The following is a 15,175-nucleotide window of genomic DNA, read 5'->3' as shown; positions in this document are numbered from 1 at the left end:
TCAGAGTTAACTGGGTTGTGTCCTGACTCCTTGAAGCTCATTTGTTTACTTAATTCTCTTAGTCTGTTCAAGTTGCTTTCCTCTTTAGACTACATTTCTTCCACATCACACAATGAAGAACCGATCTGGCTACAGCAATAGCTACGGCTACCCGGATATTCCTCCTTGTACGGAGACCCTTTGTTCCTTTTTCCCACTCACTGCTTTGATCCCTGTGACCACTGTCTGCATCATTTTGTTGCTTGTTGGTGTCACTGGGAACATTATTACCATACTAATTATCGGAAGATACAAGGACATGAAGACTACCACCAACTTCTACTTGTCCAGCATGGCTGTGTCAGACATGATTATCCTTTTCTGCCTCCCCTTTGACCTCTACCGTCTTTGGCGATCAAAGCCTTGGATATTTGGGGACTTCCTGTGCAGATTTTTCCATTTTATTGGCGAAGGATGTACTTATTCTACCATCCTGCACATAACGGCATTGAGCATTGAAAGATATTTGGCGATCTGCTTCCCCCTGAAAGCTAAAGTGTTCATCACCAAGAGAAGAGTGAAGGCGGTGATCGTTTTCCTCTGGGCTTTCGCCTTGCTCTCTGCTGGCCCTTTTTTTTTCCTGGCTGGGACAGAACCGGAAAACGTCACAGACCCGTCTGAAACCAGCTGGGAATGCAAACCCACCAGATATGCCAAGGAATCTGGGCTCCTCAACATTTTACTTTGGGTGACCACCATTTATTTCTTTATCCCCATGTTCTGCCTGAACATACTTTACAGCTTCATAGGGAGAACCCTGTGGAAGAGCAAGGACAGAATTCGAGAGTCTGATGCTGCAAAGAAAGAGTTCAGAAATCATAAGCATGCAGTTAGGATCTGGGGTAAGTGGCACACTTTTATCGCGGTATGTATTATTGTTTTGTAAATATTTCTTCTTTTCAGCTTATCCGAAGTCTTTCAGTATAGGGTGCAGACGTCCAAAGTAGCTGTATGTATGTATGGAAGATGAAGATGGAATTGATGGTATTCTTTGTAAAGCCTAAGCGTTAAAACAAATAGCTAGCATTGGCCCGAAAACTGTGTGTGAGAAAATGCCATGTTCTTTGGATTTATGATGTAGCGTAATCATGGATTATTCAAAACCATTTGCACTAGCTAATTTTATTGACAAAACTGCAGATTAAAAGCTAGGTTCAGGGTATGGGTTTCAGAGTTTTTATAAGAACCAATTCTGCTTTTCTGGGAAGTACACATATATTATCTTTCAAAGAAATGGGTTGTTCCACTTGTCAAGGAAATATCTGAATATATTTTAAAGTTAAGAGAATAAACTCCGTGTATACATAAGAGTAATTTTCACTTGTGTTAAAATCAACTGAAAATATGGGTTTCTCTTTTCTTTCTTTCTTTTTTGTGTGTGTGTCTTTTCGTACAGAGTTGGGAAAAAGGGGGGGGGGGGTTTAGGGATAGTTGGATAAGGGCGCTTTTTTCAACTGTGTGTTGGCTAGAGAGGGCTGTAAGAGCAAAAGCCCTCTCTACATTATCGATGGTTATTGCGATGGGGGAGGGGGTTGTGTGTATATGTATCTGTTCCACTTTTCCTGTGTTTCGTTTGCTGCTGTTTCTATATTCAATTAATGAAAAAGATTTTCAATAAGATCAACTGAAGATAAAGAGTACCGAACTTCTCAAACGACCCCTTTGGAGACGTACCTTGAGAGAGAAACCTATTACACACAGATGATTGATTGATGGGATAAAAACAAGTTCTGACTGTGCCATAAAGATCAGATATTCATATCCTAAAAGTGATCTTGTTTTTCCTATTGTCATGTTATATTTAAATATTCTTTATGCCTTCCTAGGCAGAATTTTGCATAAAAGGAAGTACAGGATTAGGGTGCCTAGTGCTGCAAATTCGGAAGAACAGAACAAGAAGCGAACCCTTGATATTTGGGGTAAGTGCATCTTTAATGTGCTACCCAGGAGCTGGACTCCCATAGGAGCGTTACATTTTCACAGGGAGCATATAGTCCTCAAATGTATCTTAACCCCTGTGAAATCTGCAAGTTCTAAAAATACAGAATTCAGTCAGCAAATGTTCATGAACGACAATTGTCAGGAATTCTTCAAAACTGCAAAAATAGGTTTCAAATGTATCTCTGTGAGAACTGTAAGATTCTATGGGTCTGAAGAGGAAACGAGGGTGGTGAGAACAACTTTGCTACACTTTTTCTGACAAAAGTTTAGTCAAAGTATCTTTAAAAGGAATACAATAGGTTGGCTGCAGCTTGTGGCAAAATCTATGCTGCTTTTATTTTTAAGAGTACAATCCCTTGGGGGTGAGCTTGGTGGCTCAGTGGTAAAGCCAAACAGAAAACCTGGGCTTGATTACTGGGATGACTGCTACTTGGCATGGCAGGGGCTGGGGATCCAACAGAAGCAGCATTTACAGTCCCTGAACAATGGCAACACCTAGTGGCTGGATTTAGAGCTCCTTATTCCAGGGGCTAGGAGCCTGATGCATAGTTCCTGGCTGAGGACTGTTACTGTGATGAATTCGGAGAGGATATAAAATAAGTAAAACGAAATCCCCAGGGACTTGTGGTAGAAGGCTTGTGGCATTGGATTCTAGATGTTTTGGAGGAGTGGCCTAGTGGTTAGGGTGGTGGACTTTGGTCCTGAGGAACTGAGTTCGATTCCCACTTCAGGCACAGGCAGCTCCTTGTGCTCTGGGCAAGTCACTTAACCCTCCATTGCCCCATGTGAGCCACATTGAGCCTGCCATGAGTAGGAAAGCACCCGGTACAAATGTAACAAAAAACAAAACCTAGAAGCAGAAGAAAACTTCTGGGCTTCAAAAAGAAAAAAAAAAAACTAAAATAAAATGAATGCCTTAATTTGCCATGGAATCCTCATGTTGGTATTTTCCCCCTGAACTGTGCAGATTTGCTGCAGTATTTGGTGCACAAGTAAATTAATAGTTTTGCAGATGTGGAGGCCCATCTTAGAACACAGAAATCTGAATTGATTCATCCAGCTCAGGACACACACAGTTCCAGTAGTATTTTAGAAAGAAAAGGATCTGCCGATATAGAGCCTTTTCTAAAATAAACGCAGGAATGCATGTATATGTGTATATGCCCATGGGGGTGAAAGCAACCATTTCACATGCAGAAAACATCAATGGAGGAAACAGCAACCTACATGTGTGAGTGCTGACATGGTATTCAGAACTTGCATGGGTGCATGTTGACACTTGCATGTGCATGTTTTCCATTTTGGGTATCTACACATGTGGATGCTCCTAATTAACTGAAGCGGTTGCAGTCTTTGTTTCAATTTGGAGGGAAAATACACAATGGGGGATTAAGGAATATACCCATCTTAATCCCTCCTGCAAAGGACTGCCTGAAATGAGCACTTTTAGAAAACCTGTACATGCCAGGGAGAAACTCTACATATGTTGATATGTTGGGATGTACATGTGCATTCCTTTCCTGAAATGTGAAACACATATGTCGATTTTGGTTTATCCAAGACCCACCTAAACCACACCCTCTCGCAATCTACACACAGAGAAGATTTACATGTGTAAATACTGGCTCTCTAAAATCAGGTTTTGCGTTTGCAATATACATGTGTAAATCGGAAATAGAACTTCTAAAGTGAGGGCATTAGAAATGCAGTCAATCCAGCTGACGTTCATAGATGGTTGCAACACTGGACTTGATATTGGCATTGGATTCTTTTGCTCCAGCTCCCAATCTAATATAATCAACAAACAACATTGTTTGCTCAATAACCTAAGCCCTGGAGAATACAATGCCACCCGCAACCTCAAAGACGCTGACAATAGAAGTCTTTGTGGTTGTCATAAAGGGATTGGTATATTCACAGGATGCAGACAGGCAACTCTTCTACAAGCCCCTGTCCTCAGACCCCCCTAGAAAATATCAAAAGGAATTACACAATCTCCTGAAGTGATTGTTTCCTGAACCTCACTGGTAAATCATCCTGTGCACCCCCTAAGAGCTTCAACTAGGTACCTTCTATCTACTACCCAAAATGCATAAATTGGGGAACACTGGGCATCCCACTATTGAGCTACATGGAATCCATCCTTAAACCAATACCACCAGCATCCTAAGATATTTACAAGACACTGTGGAATCCCTGAGGAAACTATAGATAATTGATCAGCTCCCAGAGGATACCATCCCATCAACTATGGAGGTTGAAGTATTATCTATTCTGAGTGGCCATGCAGCGAGGAGAACTTACCGCCAACCACTGAGGTGGCGGTAAGGGCTCCCGCAGTAACCCAGTGGTAACCAGACAGCACGTGGCAATGCCCAGTTACCATCTGGTTATTGCCGTACTAGAAAAAAATGTTTAAAATTCTGGAGCGCCAGAAATGACTCGCGCTCAACCCGGAACTACTGCCGGTGACTGCGTTGGGCCGGCAGTAGTTTAGATTAGCCAGCAGTAAGCCCGTGTTGGGTTTACCACCACGTTGTAAAAGACCCCCCTCAATGAAATTCTTTCCTGAATGAATATCTTTAAACAAATGAAAATCAGATGATCTCTGGAGCAGGGGCGTAGCCACGGGCAGGCCTGGACGGGCCCAGGCCCAGCCACTTTCCCTCCAGGCCCGCCCATCCAACATCCTGCTGCTGTCACTGCCTTTTCTCCCGCGGCTCTGCCGGGTCCAGGAAGCAGCATTCAGCAGCGTTGCCTGCCTTTTAAAATAATTAGTCTCCCCAGTCTCCGCTGCATTTACTTCTTCACCCATCGCAAAGCGCTGCCGTTCGCACAGGCAGCTCTGCTCCCCTTCGCCGCGTCCATCTGGCCCTACGTATCCACTACAGGAAGTGGATCAGAGAGGACCGGATGGACGCAGCAAAGGGGAGCAGAGCAGCCTGTGCGAATGGCAGCGCTTTGCAACGGGCGAAGAATAAATGCAGCAGAGCCTGGGGAGACAAATTATTTTAAAAGGCAGGCAGGCACCCAGGCAATGCTGCTGAACGATGCTTCCCACCACGCTGGTGACTGGCGCAGGGATGAGACTTTTCATGCCTTGGGGGCCTCCAGAAGATTCTTCAGCTGGCAGAGCCCGGAGATCCCCGCCAGCCCAGGTATTTATCTTTACGAGAGGGGGATGGACAGAGAGGAAATATGTGGGTCATGCCCACCCAGTCCACCCCCAGGCCCACCCAAAAATTGAGGTCTGGCTACGCTACTGCTCTGCAGTCTGGTGTTGTGACATTTAGCAATGGGGGCACCATTTTAAATATCCTTTCTGGTTTCACAGGGAGAACTTTATGGAAGAACAAGGGCTCATATGCTGCCACCAGGGAGAAGAGCCACAAGCAAACAGTAAAGATTTTGGGTAAGTGAAAACATTTTGAAAAGTTTATTTTCACTGCATACTGTCCATATTCATCAGCATCATCGGAATCGGTTACTTGTTTCAAGGCATTTTACAGCTTGTTTGTTTTTATATGCTTATGGTGTAAAATCAAACATCTGCCTGAAGTTTCTGAAATAAAGCCCGGTACGTAGCAGAATACATGATCTTTGAGAATAAGATACGATAGGTGACAACAAAGGACAGGGAGAACGGCAGATGGGGAGTCCAGAAATTTAAAGTTGTTAGGATAAAGGAATGCAGTATGGGCCAGGGAAGGATTAAGAGAAGTTGAAAATGTGAAGTAGGGAATAGGTAACGAGGAAGGAAAAGGGGATATGGGGGATTCAGTATTTAGGATGCTAGAGCAGTTTTGCTATGTCAACTGTTTAAAATAACTCTTAATAATTTTCTACATATCCAAACCAGGTAGTTCTGTCTCCATTTCTAGACAGCCACTCCAAAGAGACAGAGTTTTAGTATTTTCCTGAAGAATTTGTAGATTACGGTGCTATAGCAGTGGTCAGTGATCAAGTATTCCATAGGGGTAGGCTTTGGTCTGATCCTGAGGGAACGTTTTTTAGCATCTGTGAGGCACATGTCTTTGAGTGTTGGCACAATCAGTGAACCTAAAGAGCATGGAAGCATATAAGAGCTGAGGTAACAACTGAGGCAAAGTGGTACACATCCTTTAAGGACCTTAAAGGCTAGTACCTGGAGTCTGAACTTGGTTAACTGAACTACTGTTTTTCAAGTTGGTCCTGGAGTATTTCCCAGCCAGTCTGATTTTCATGATACCTTCAATTAATATGCATGAGGTAAATATGCATACAAATCTATCTCATACATATTCATTATGGATGACCTGAAAACCAGACTGGCTGGAGGATACTCCAGCACAGGCTTGAGAACAGTAGCGTAGCCAGGTTGAGGGTGTGGGGGGGAGCGGAGAGTGGACTGCTGACGGCGCTGGTGCATATTTTAAATGTGACAGATCAAGTGACAAATAGGCACTGGCACTGTCAGAAGTCCGTTTGGGGGAGCGGCTGCTCCCCTGGTGACCCACCTAGCTTTGCCTCTGCTTGAGAAACTATGCACTGAAGTATTTGGAACCTGTGCATATAGGATAGAGGTGATTTTTGTTTAATTTCTTTGCTTTTAGTAGCATTGTGAGGAAGAGGGCAGGGTGCTAGAGAAAATGAGTAGCATAAGGAGATGGAAATTAACAGGAGAGGGAAGCAAAAGGAAGGGAAGGGGGTAGAAGGGGAAGGAGAGATAAATGGGTGCATCAGTGAAGTAAGGGGGGAATCGGAGAGAACATAGATTAGAAAGCAAAAGAGAGAAAAAGGAGTAAATAGAAGAAAGGAGGAGGGAAAGTTGAGGGGAAGGAGCAATAGGGGGGTAGAGAAGAAAAGACCATGGAGTGCAGAGAAGAGTGAAAGAGGAAAAGTATATGGCCCCATGCCCCACTACACAATTACTTATGGTATCCCAACCCCAGACACATCACATTCAACTCCTCTCTTTAACACACTCCCATATACACCCTCTACTTATATATACAGATACACCAGTAGCGCAGGAAGGGGGGGCGGGAGGGGCCGTCCGGCCCGAGTGCACGCGCTCGGGGGTGCCGGCCCCGCTGGTTCCCTGCTCCCTCTGCCTCGGAACAGGTTACTTCCTGTTCCGGAGCAGAGAGAGCAGGAACCAGCGGGGCCGACGCAGCTCCGAGTGATGTGCAATCGGGGCGGATCGGCCCTCCCGCAGGTAAGAATGCGCTCCGGGGGGGGGGGGGTTGCGCTCCGGAGGGGTACACCGCAGAGGGGGGGGTCGCGCCGTGCTGCACCCGGGGGGGGGGGTGTGTGCACAGCGGCGACCCGCCCGGGGTGCCATTAGCCCTTGCTACAGCACTGAGATACCCACACACTCCACATGCAACATCCACCTACACAACCCCCCTGCAGCTGGTTCGGGTAGATGTGCTCAAGTCTGCCAATGGAGGAAGCACAAGTGAGCTATGGGGGCAATTCTATAAAGTGGTGCCTGTTCCCTCTAAGCTAAGTGGGAGTCCTCCGCATACATCCATGCCAGTGGGGAGTGCTGTTTTACTATCATATTCTCAATATTGAGGGAAAGACAAGCTCTGCAGGAATCCAGGGAACCTGCCTGTCTTTGGAGATTAAAAACACAATATTGAAGCACTGCCCCCTACTGGTAGCGATGCAGTTGGAGGACTACCAACTTAGAGGGAACAGTGGTAGGCACCTTTGTGCACTAAGTTCTATAAGGTAGTGCCTTAGTGCATAACTGCAAGAGGGATAAACACATAGGTGGTGCATAAGTAGAACACAGATATATGTGCCAGGTATGTGCATAGTTTATAGAATACTATAAACTATACTTGGTGCACCTAAGCAAGCCAACTTACACCTGCTATTGACATGGCATTAGAGGGTGCAGCAGCACATGGGCATACAAATGCATTCTTATACTGCTATTGTATATAATGGAATCTCGGTGCCAAGATGGCATTATAGAATTGGGACTAGGCACAGGGCATTGGGGCACATAAACTGAGGTGCCAATTTATAGAATTTCTGAAATAGTGCTCCACTGTAAACATGTCACTTTTTAACATGATCTTCCTGTTGCTGGGATTCTGTACCCTGGAACTCTTTTACCCTTCCTCATATTGGTTCGATCTTTCTTTCATGTATTTCTCCTGCCACTCACTGCTGTTATAATTATCATCATAAAACTCAATTTAAAATAGTAACTTTGTAGATTAGTGGAAATAAAAATCTCTCAACTGCTTTCCAAAACGGTCACAGCCTCACAGAACTGCATGAGGAGGAGACACAGACGGAGTAGAGCATTCACTGTCAAATATTCTTACTAATTCTTTTAACCCCTGGTTTTACCTGCATAGTGAAAATGGAAAGAATAGGACCAGCCGGTGTGTACATCAAAAGCTAAAAAAAAAAAAAAAAAGTCCATTTAATGTGCCTGAAACAACCAGATATGGCAATACAATTGTTCTGTCTTAAACAAATACTTATTCAATGCAGACATCTGTTAAAAGAATGTATTTTTTGTGCCTTGAAATTAGTCATTAACAGATTACCACAGCATACATGATAAATTATTATATAACTCACCATGCAGCTCTTTAAAACTTTCTCAGTAACAGTTCTGTTATACCATTTACATTTGTTTTCTTAAACAAGTATATATGACCAAAGTGCAGTTAACTGAATGTCTAATGTAACATTTCCAGTTGTTTCCATTGCTAACTTTGCTAAGTAATGTGTATTTTCCTCTGACTGGACTGTTATTTGGTACTGTATCAGCCCACATGGTAGTGTAACTGTAAAACTTTAGAAAATTTCAAGGAATGTTTTGAAAAGGAGGAAACAACCAACCAAGCCAACAATATAATATAATGAATAAGAAATCTGTCATATAGTTGTGAAGTCTAGTTGTAGCAAATGCTTTAATATGACTGATGTGAATCTCAAAATAACAGATCATAGGTCCATCATAAAGTCCAGCTCAGATATATATATATATAATTTTTTTTTTTTTTAGAAAAATGTGTGATTTTGTCCCATATAAAAACAGAAATAAAATACATAGGGGCCCTTTTACTAATGTGTAGTACGTTTTTGCACTTAACATACATTAACTGCAAACTTTAAGGTGCTTTAACTGCAAAGCCTGTGTGGTAATTGCAGGGGCACGGCCAGCATATGCCCTGAAAATAATGTGCAGTCTCACATTTCATGCCTCAGCAGATAGCTCTTTTGAGCAGGGACTGTCTCTTTGTATCAGGTGTTTAGCGCTGCGTGCGTCTGGTAGCGCTATACAAATGCTAATAATAATAATAATGCAACTGCATCTGTGCTAACTGCACAGGCATGGAACATGGGCCATAGTGCTGCCAAAATGAAAAAAAAAGAAACCTGCTGCAATAGTTCCACACCTTCCTAACCCTTCCTTTGACACTTTTGCCCCCCCCCCCCCCCACCACCATCAGAACTTCAGTACCATCCCCTGGACACTACCACCCCATACTAGTCCTCCTTAAGCACAACCCCCCCCACATACACACACCACAAATGGCATAGTCTGACTCTTCCTTTCCCCCCTCCATAACACCTGGGGGTTCTTTGTTAGTCTAGCAGCCAGTGGCTAAGCCAGAAGGCAATTTTTGGGTAGGCCAACAGATTGAATGGGTGGCACTAGAGAAACACCTGCCACCTGATGCACCCATGCCCTACCCCTGCCCCTACCGAACACCTACCCCACTCCCAATAACTTCAGTGCTGGCTTCAGTGGCTGCAGGCCACGTTGAGGGCTAGGAAAAGTACAAGAGGGTGCACTCTTCATCTTCCATTTAAGCCACAGTCCTCCAACACACATATGCTTCCCCCAAATATTCTGCATCCACAGAGCAGGGCTAGGCCATTTCCCTATAAAACTCACCTTACAAAAACATTTGTTTCTAGTGTTAGCTTAATAACAGGCATATTGTATAGTACAAAAATCTAACAAACAAACAGTCACTCAGAACCTAGAGCAAATCTATCATGCCAACACTAACATCCAAAACAAGGATCCTACCTATGATATTTTAGGGACCTAAATATTTCAGTAGGGCTCTAAAATATCAATACACCTATCGAGAAAACTGAACAAGCCAATTACTACAGAATACTACATAGAAAATTCATGCTAACAATATTTTGGTGTAAAAACAAAAAGGTGGGAGGTTGATCACGGATACCAAAGACTGAAAAGATGAATCCTGAAGTAAAAGCGTTTATTGATTAAAAGACTCGACACAAACGTTGTGTTTAAAGACCATTATCCAACCCTTTACAATAAAAGATTGGACATTATTATTGTGTATGCAACAAGAAACGGTATAGAAAATAAATAAACAATAAACGATTACACGTACACAGATCATTCTGTATTTCAGGAAATTGGATGTTTTCTGTTTATACAGACTCCTCATGCAGGCCTAGCGGCAGAAACACAACATTTGTGTCAAGTCAAAAATAAACTTCACTGGCAAAGAACAACTTTTTTTAAATGAAGGGTCCTTTTAAAGACCATTATCCAACCCTCTACAATAAGGGATTGGACATTATTACACGTACACAGATCATTCTGTATTTCAGGACATTGGATGTTTTCAGTTTATACAGACTCCTCATGCAGGCCTAGCAGCCGAAACACAACATTTGTGTCGAGTTTTTTAATCAATAAACGTTTTTACTTCAGGATTAATCTTTTCAGTCTTTGGTATCTGTGATCAACCTCCCACCTTTTCTTTTTACACTTTCGTGTTTTCTCGTGGGACGTTTCAGTTCTCCGCTTAGGCGGATTCTCCTGAACAATATTTTGGTTATACACACAGAACACAAATGGCAAATACAGAATAAGTGTCCACAAACCATAAACAAATTAAATCAAAATCCCAAGAGGCCAGACCTTGCATGTAGTGCATCCCCAGGGAAATAGAAAAAGATGCATTTTCTCCTACACTGTGCAAAATATGATAGCACATGCCACAGATGGTGTTAGGGGTTACAACTAGGGCAACTGCCCTTGGCCCCCCCTGGCCAGAGGGAACCACAGGCCAGCTGGAAGCTGAAGAAGGTGCAGCCTAGTAGTAAGCTTTGGGATCCCCTTCCAAATTTCTGCCCCTGGCCCTGGCCATATCTAACACCAGCTCTGGCAGGATGTACATTTCAAATCTGACATATTCTAATCACAAAATGGAAAAATACAATTATTTTTTCTACCTTTTGTTGTCTGGTCATTTTATTTTTCAAATCATGTTAGCCCCAGGCTCTGGTTTCTGCTTCCCTCCATCTTCTCTTAACTCACTCACCAAGGTCTCCTGTCCGTTTGACATTGAGGGGCATAATCAAACGGGGACGACCATCTCTAAGGGCGCCCATCTCTAAGGACGTCCCGGTGAAGGGGCGGGGAAACCACTATTATCGAAACAAGATGGATGTTCATCTTTTGTTTCGATAATACGGTCGGGGACTCCCAAATCTCAACATTTAGGTCGACCTTAGAGATGGTTGACCTAAATGTTGAGATGGTCGAACTTAGAAACGGTTGTCCCTGGTTTTCGGCGATATTGGAAACCAAGGATGCTCATCTCAAAAATGACCAAATCCAAGCCATTTGGTTGTGGGAGGAGCCAGAATTCATAGTGCACTGGTCCCCCTCACATGCCAGGACACCAATCGGGTACCCTAGGGGGCACTGCAGTGGAGTTCAGAAATTGATCCCAGGTGCATAGCTCCCTTACCTTCGGTGCTGAGCCCCCCAACCCCCCCTCCAAAACCCACTCCCCACAACTGTACACCACTACCATAGCCCTAAGGGGTGAAGGGGGCACCTAGATGTGGGTTTTGGGTGGGTTTTGAAGGGCTCACATTTACCACCACAAGTGTAACAGGTAGGGGGGATGGGCCTGGGTCTGCCTGCCTGAAATGCACTGCACCCACTAAAACTGCTCCAGGGACCTGCATACTGCTGTCATGGAGCTGAATATGACATTTGAGGCTGGCACAGAGGCTGGAAAAATTTTTTTTTTAGGGTGGGAGGGGGTTGGTGACCACTGGAGGAGTAAGGGGAGGTCATCCCCGATTCCCTCCAGTGGTCACCTGGTCAGTTCGGGCACCTTTTTGAAGCTTGGTCGTGAAAAAAATGGCCCAAGTAAAGTCAACCAAATGCTCGTCAGGGACGTCCTTCTGTTTTTCCATTATCGGCCTAGGATGCCCATCTCTTAAGCATACCCCAGTACCGCCTTCGCTACGCTTCCAAACGCCCCCGTGAACCTTGGTCATCCCCGCGATGGACTGCAGTTGAGGACACCCAAAATCGGCTTTCGATTATGCCGATTTGGGCGACCCTGAGAGAAGGACGCCCATCTCCCAATTTGTGTCGGAAGATGGGCGCCCTTCTCTTTCGAAAATGCCCCTGATTGTCTCCATGTCCACTATCCATCTTCTTCCATCTCTGTGCCTCTATCTTCCTCCAATGTTCGGTATCTCCCTTTCTCTGTGTACTTATATTTTCCTGTTCAGCTTCTCCCCTCTCTTCCTTCCCCATGCCAACATATCTCTCTCCTCTCCAGTGGTTGGTAAAATTTGTGGCATGGCTCAGCTCCCTAGATCAGAAGAGTTACTGTAATGGTTAATCATATCTTTTCTGGACATACTTATTTACAAAGAAGATATGAATATTTGAACTATATTATTATATAAAACTATGGAACAAAATAATTAAGATTTCAGAGTTCTCATCCATGTTGACTCAGATTAGGACTTACACTCAGCCTATTTCTATGGCTCATAAGATTCAAGCACAGAAATTAGTATGCCTGTTTTTACACAAGGAGCCATCCCATCTTATTGCTAAAAGCTGCGTATTACTTTTTCTGTTGGAATACCATGCTTAGGCCACAAAATATCTTGTTTTTGTATTGCGGTTTACTAATAGGTCAGCAGGCTATTCCTTCAGCAAGCTACAATCATGGCATTAAATGGAATTTCTTCTCAACTTTCTCTTACTACTCACCAAAAGGTCATAAAAAGAAAGGAACGTACTACAACTAGACTTCCCAAGTACACAACAGTTAGATATCCTTTGGTTGAGTGTTACTGTGCCAGCATTCAGATTAAAAAGTGGACAGTTATTCTTACTGCAGTTTCAGGTTCTGAATGGGATTGAAGTTTTACCTGTTCTCTTGTTTTACAGCTGTGGTAGTTGTAGCGTTTGTAATCTGCTGGTTGCCCTTCCATATCGGCAGGATTATATTCATAAACACATCAGATCTACAGATGCTCTACTTTTCTCAATACTTTAATATAGTCGCAATGCTGCTTTTCTACCTAAGTGCATCCATCAACCCGATCCTCTACAACCTTATTTCAAAGAAATACAGATCTGCAGCATACAAGCTCCTGAGACCGGACCCACCAGGGGAAAGAGCTTACTCTGTTACCAGAGATGACACTGGAGGATACACGGACACCGGTACCAGCATACAGAATGACTATGCGACTAATATTTAAGATTATATTGTGTATGTCTGTGAGGCATATTTGAAGATATCTTACTATAAGGGCAGTTCAGTTTAGCAGTGACATCATTAACGATCAGCTGTTATTTATTGTAATGTCTACGTATTGTAACTTCAAGTGTATTTCTGTCTAGTCCCTTCATTCTTTGATCCATAAGTAAATTAGACAAGAAATTGTGGTAATATGACAAACCTACCCAGTTTTGGAAAAAAAATTACAAAATATGAGTACACTAAGAGATTCATTTTCAAAACACTTAGACTTACAAAGTTCCATAGGTTACTACGGGGCTCATTTTCAAAAGAGAAAAACGTCCAAAAAGTGTCATAAACATCCAAATCGATATTTTTGAAACCTGTTTTGCAGATGTCTCTCTATGCATTTCATCTGCAGTGTGTACAAATCACAAAGGGGGTATGTCAGGGACATTTCAAAGGTGGTATTAGGGCGTGCCTAACACTTGAACGTTTTACAGCCATAATGGAACAAAACCAAAACATCTGGGGTGAAAACATCAACGTTTCAGTCTAGGCCTGTTTTTCTAACAAATAAGACACAAAAAGGTGGCCTAAAAGACCAGATGACCACTGGAGGGATACCAGGATTAACTCCCCCTAACTCTCCCATCCCCCCAAAATGTGAATAAAAATAGTACTCGCTAGCCTCTATGACAGCCTCAGATGTTATAGCCAGGTCCATGGAGTATTGTAGTGGTGGGTGCAGTACACTGTAGACAGGTGGACCCGGGCTCATATCTCCTCCTACCTACTACACTTGTGGTGGAAATTGTGACCCCTCCAAAACTCACCAGAAACCCACTGTAACCACGTATAGGTGCCCCCTTCACCCATAAGGGCTATTGTAGTGGTGTACAGTTGGGGGTAGTGGGTTTTGGAAGGCTTAGCAAACAAGATAAGAGAGCAACAGTGAAGTGTGTACCTGGGAGCATTTATATCATGTCCATAGCAGTGCCCTCTATCTCTCCTGGGTTGTCTGGGTGACCAGTCTGCTAATAATGCTGGCCCCTCCTACATCCCAATGGCTTGATTTTATGTGTTTTAACATGTGGGGGGGAGGGGGTCTAAAATGGCCTAAAAAGATAAACGCACAAAGCACAAAACCTTCTTCGAAACGGTATTTAAAAAAAATAGAGGTTTTTCTTTTATCGAAAATGGGTATATTTACTATTTGGTACATTTAGCATAAATGTCCAAAGTCCGATTTAGAAGCACTATCAAAAATGCCCCTCCACATAACTTTTTTTAAAGTCTATGTGCTTTGAAAATATGCCTCTATATCTAAGGCATTAACATGAAAAACAAAAGCTATTGTCTTGATTTGTAATATATACCACAGGATAACTATTAGCAAAAGAAAATGTTATATGCCTTTCTCAAAAGGATGCCCTACCCCTAATATTTTCTGCCTGGAAGAATTCTGTTACCCCTTGAAAATGGTGTTTTTGTTCTAGAGATACAAGGTGATGATCCAGGAATTAAATATATAATATGATATATATTTTTTTAAAGGTCTATTTTATCACCATTTTATCCCTCAGCATTCTCTTGCATTTTCCCTTGCCACTTCCCAGGTAGCATTGCTCCTTTGCCAGCAGGGGCTGCCACGATAGCAGTAGCAACTGTCTCTTCTC

The 15,175-nt window shown here is 43.2% G+C and overlaps 1 protein-coding gene across 1 annotated transcript; it reads left to right on the top strand.

Moving 5' to 3' along the window:
- Positions 1 to 283: 283 nt before the first annotated feature.
- Positions 284 to 13,522, top strand: LOC115467906 (motilin receptor-like). The gene is made up of 3 exons (XM_030199418.1): positions 284 to 806; positions 5,315 to 5,392; positions 13,199 to 13,522. The coding sequence occupies exons 1-3, from the start codon at positions 299 to 301 to the stop codon at positions 13,513 to 13,515; spliced, it is 903 nt and encodes a 300-aa protein (XP_030055278.1). The 5' UTR covers positions 284 to 298; the 3' UTR covers positions 13,516 to 13,522.
- The last annotated feature ends 1,653 nt before the right edge of the window (positions 13,523 to 15,175 follow it).

The sequence above is a fragment of the Microcaecilia unicolor genome, chromosome 4, assembly GCF_901765095.1.
Source record: "Microcaecilia unicolor chromosome 4, aMicUni1.1, whole genome shotgun sequence".
Taxonomy (NCBI): Eukaryota; Metazoa; Chordata; class Amphibia; order Gymnophiona; family Siphonopidae; genus Microcaecilia; species Microcaecilia unicolor.
Note: the sequence above shows the minus strand (reverse complement) of the source record. Positions and strands in the feature narration are given on the sequence as shown.

Bases quoted from the DNA above. Each gene is read 5' to 3' on its own strand.
- LOC115467906 (XM_030199418.1), top strand. From the start codon at position 299: ATGAAGACTACCACCAACTTCTACTTGTCCAGCATGGCTGTGTCAGAC. The intron at 807-5,314 runs GCAAGGACAGAA...CTGGTTTCACAG, and splicing joins AGGGAGAACCCTGTGGAAGA to GGAGAACTTTATGGAAGAAC. The intron at 5,393-13,198 runs GTAAGTGAAAAC...CTTGTTTTACAG, and splicing joins GCAAACAGTAAAGATTTTGG to CTGTGGTAGTTGTAGCGTTT.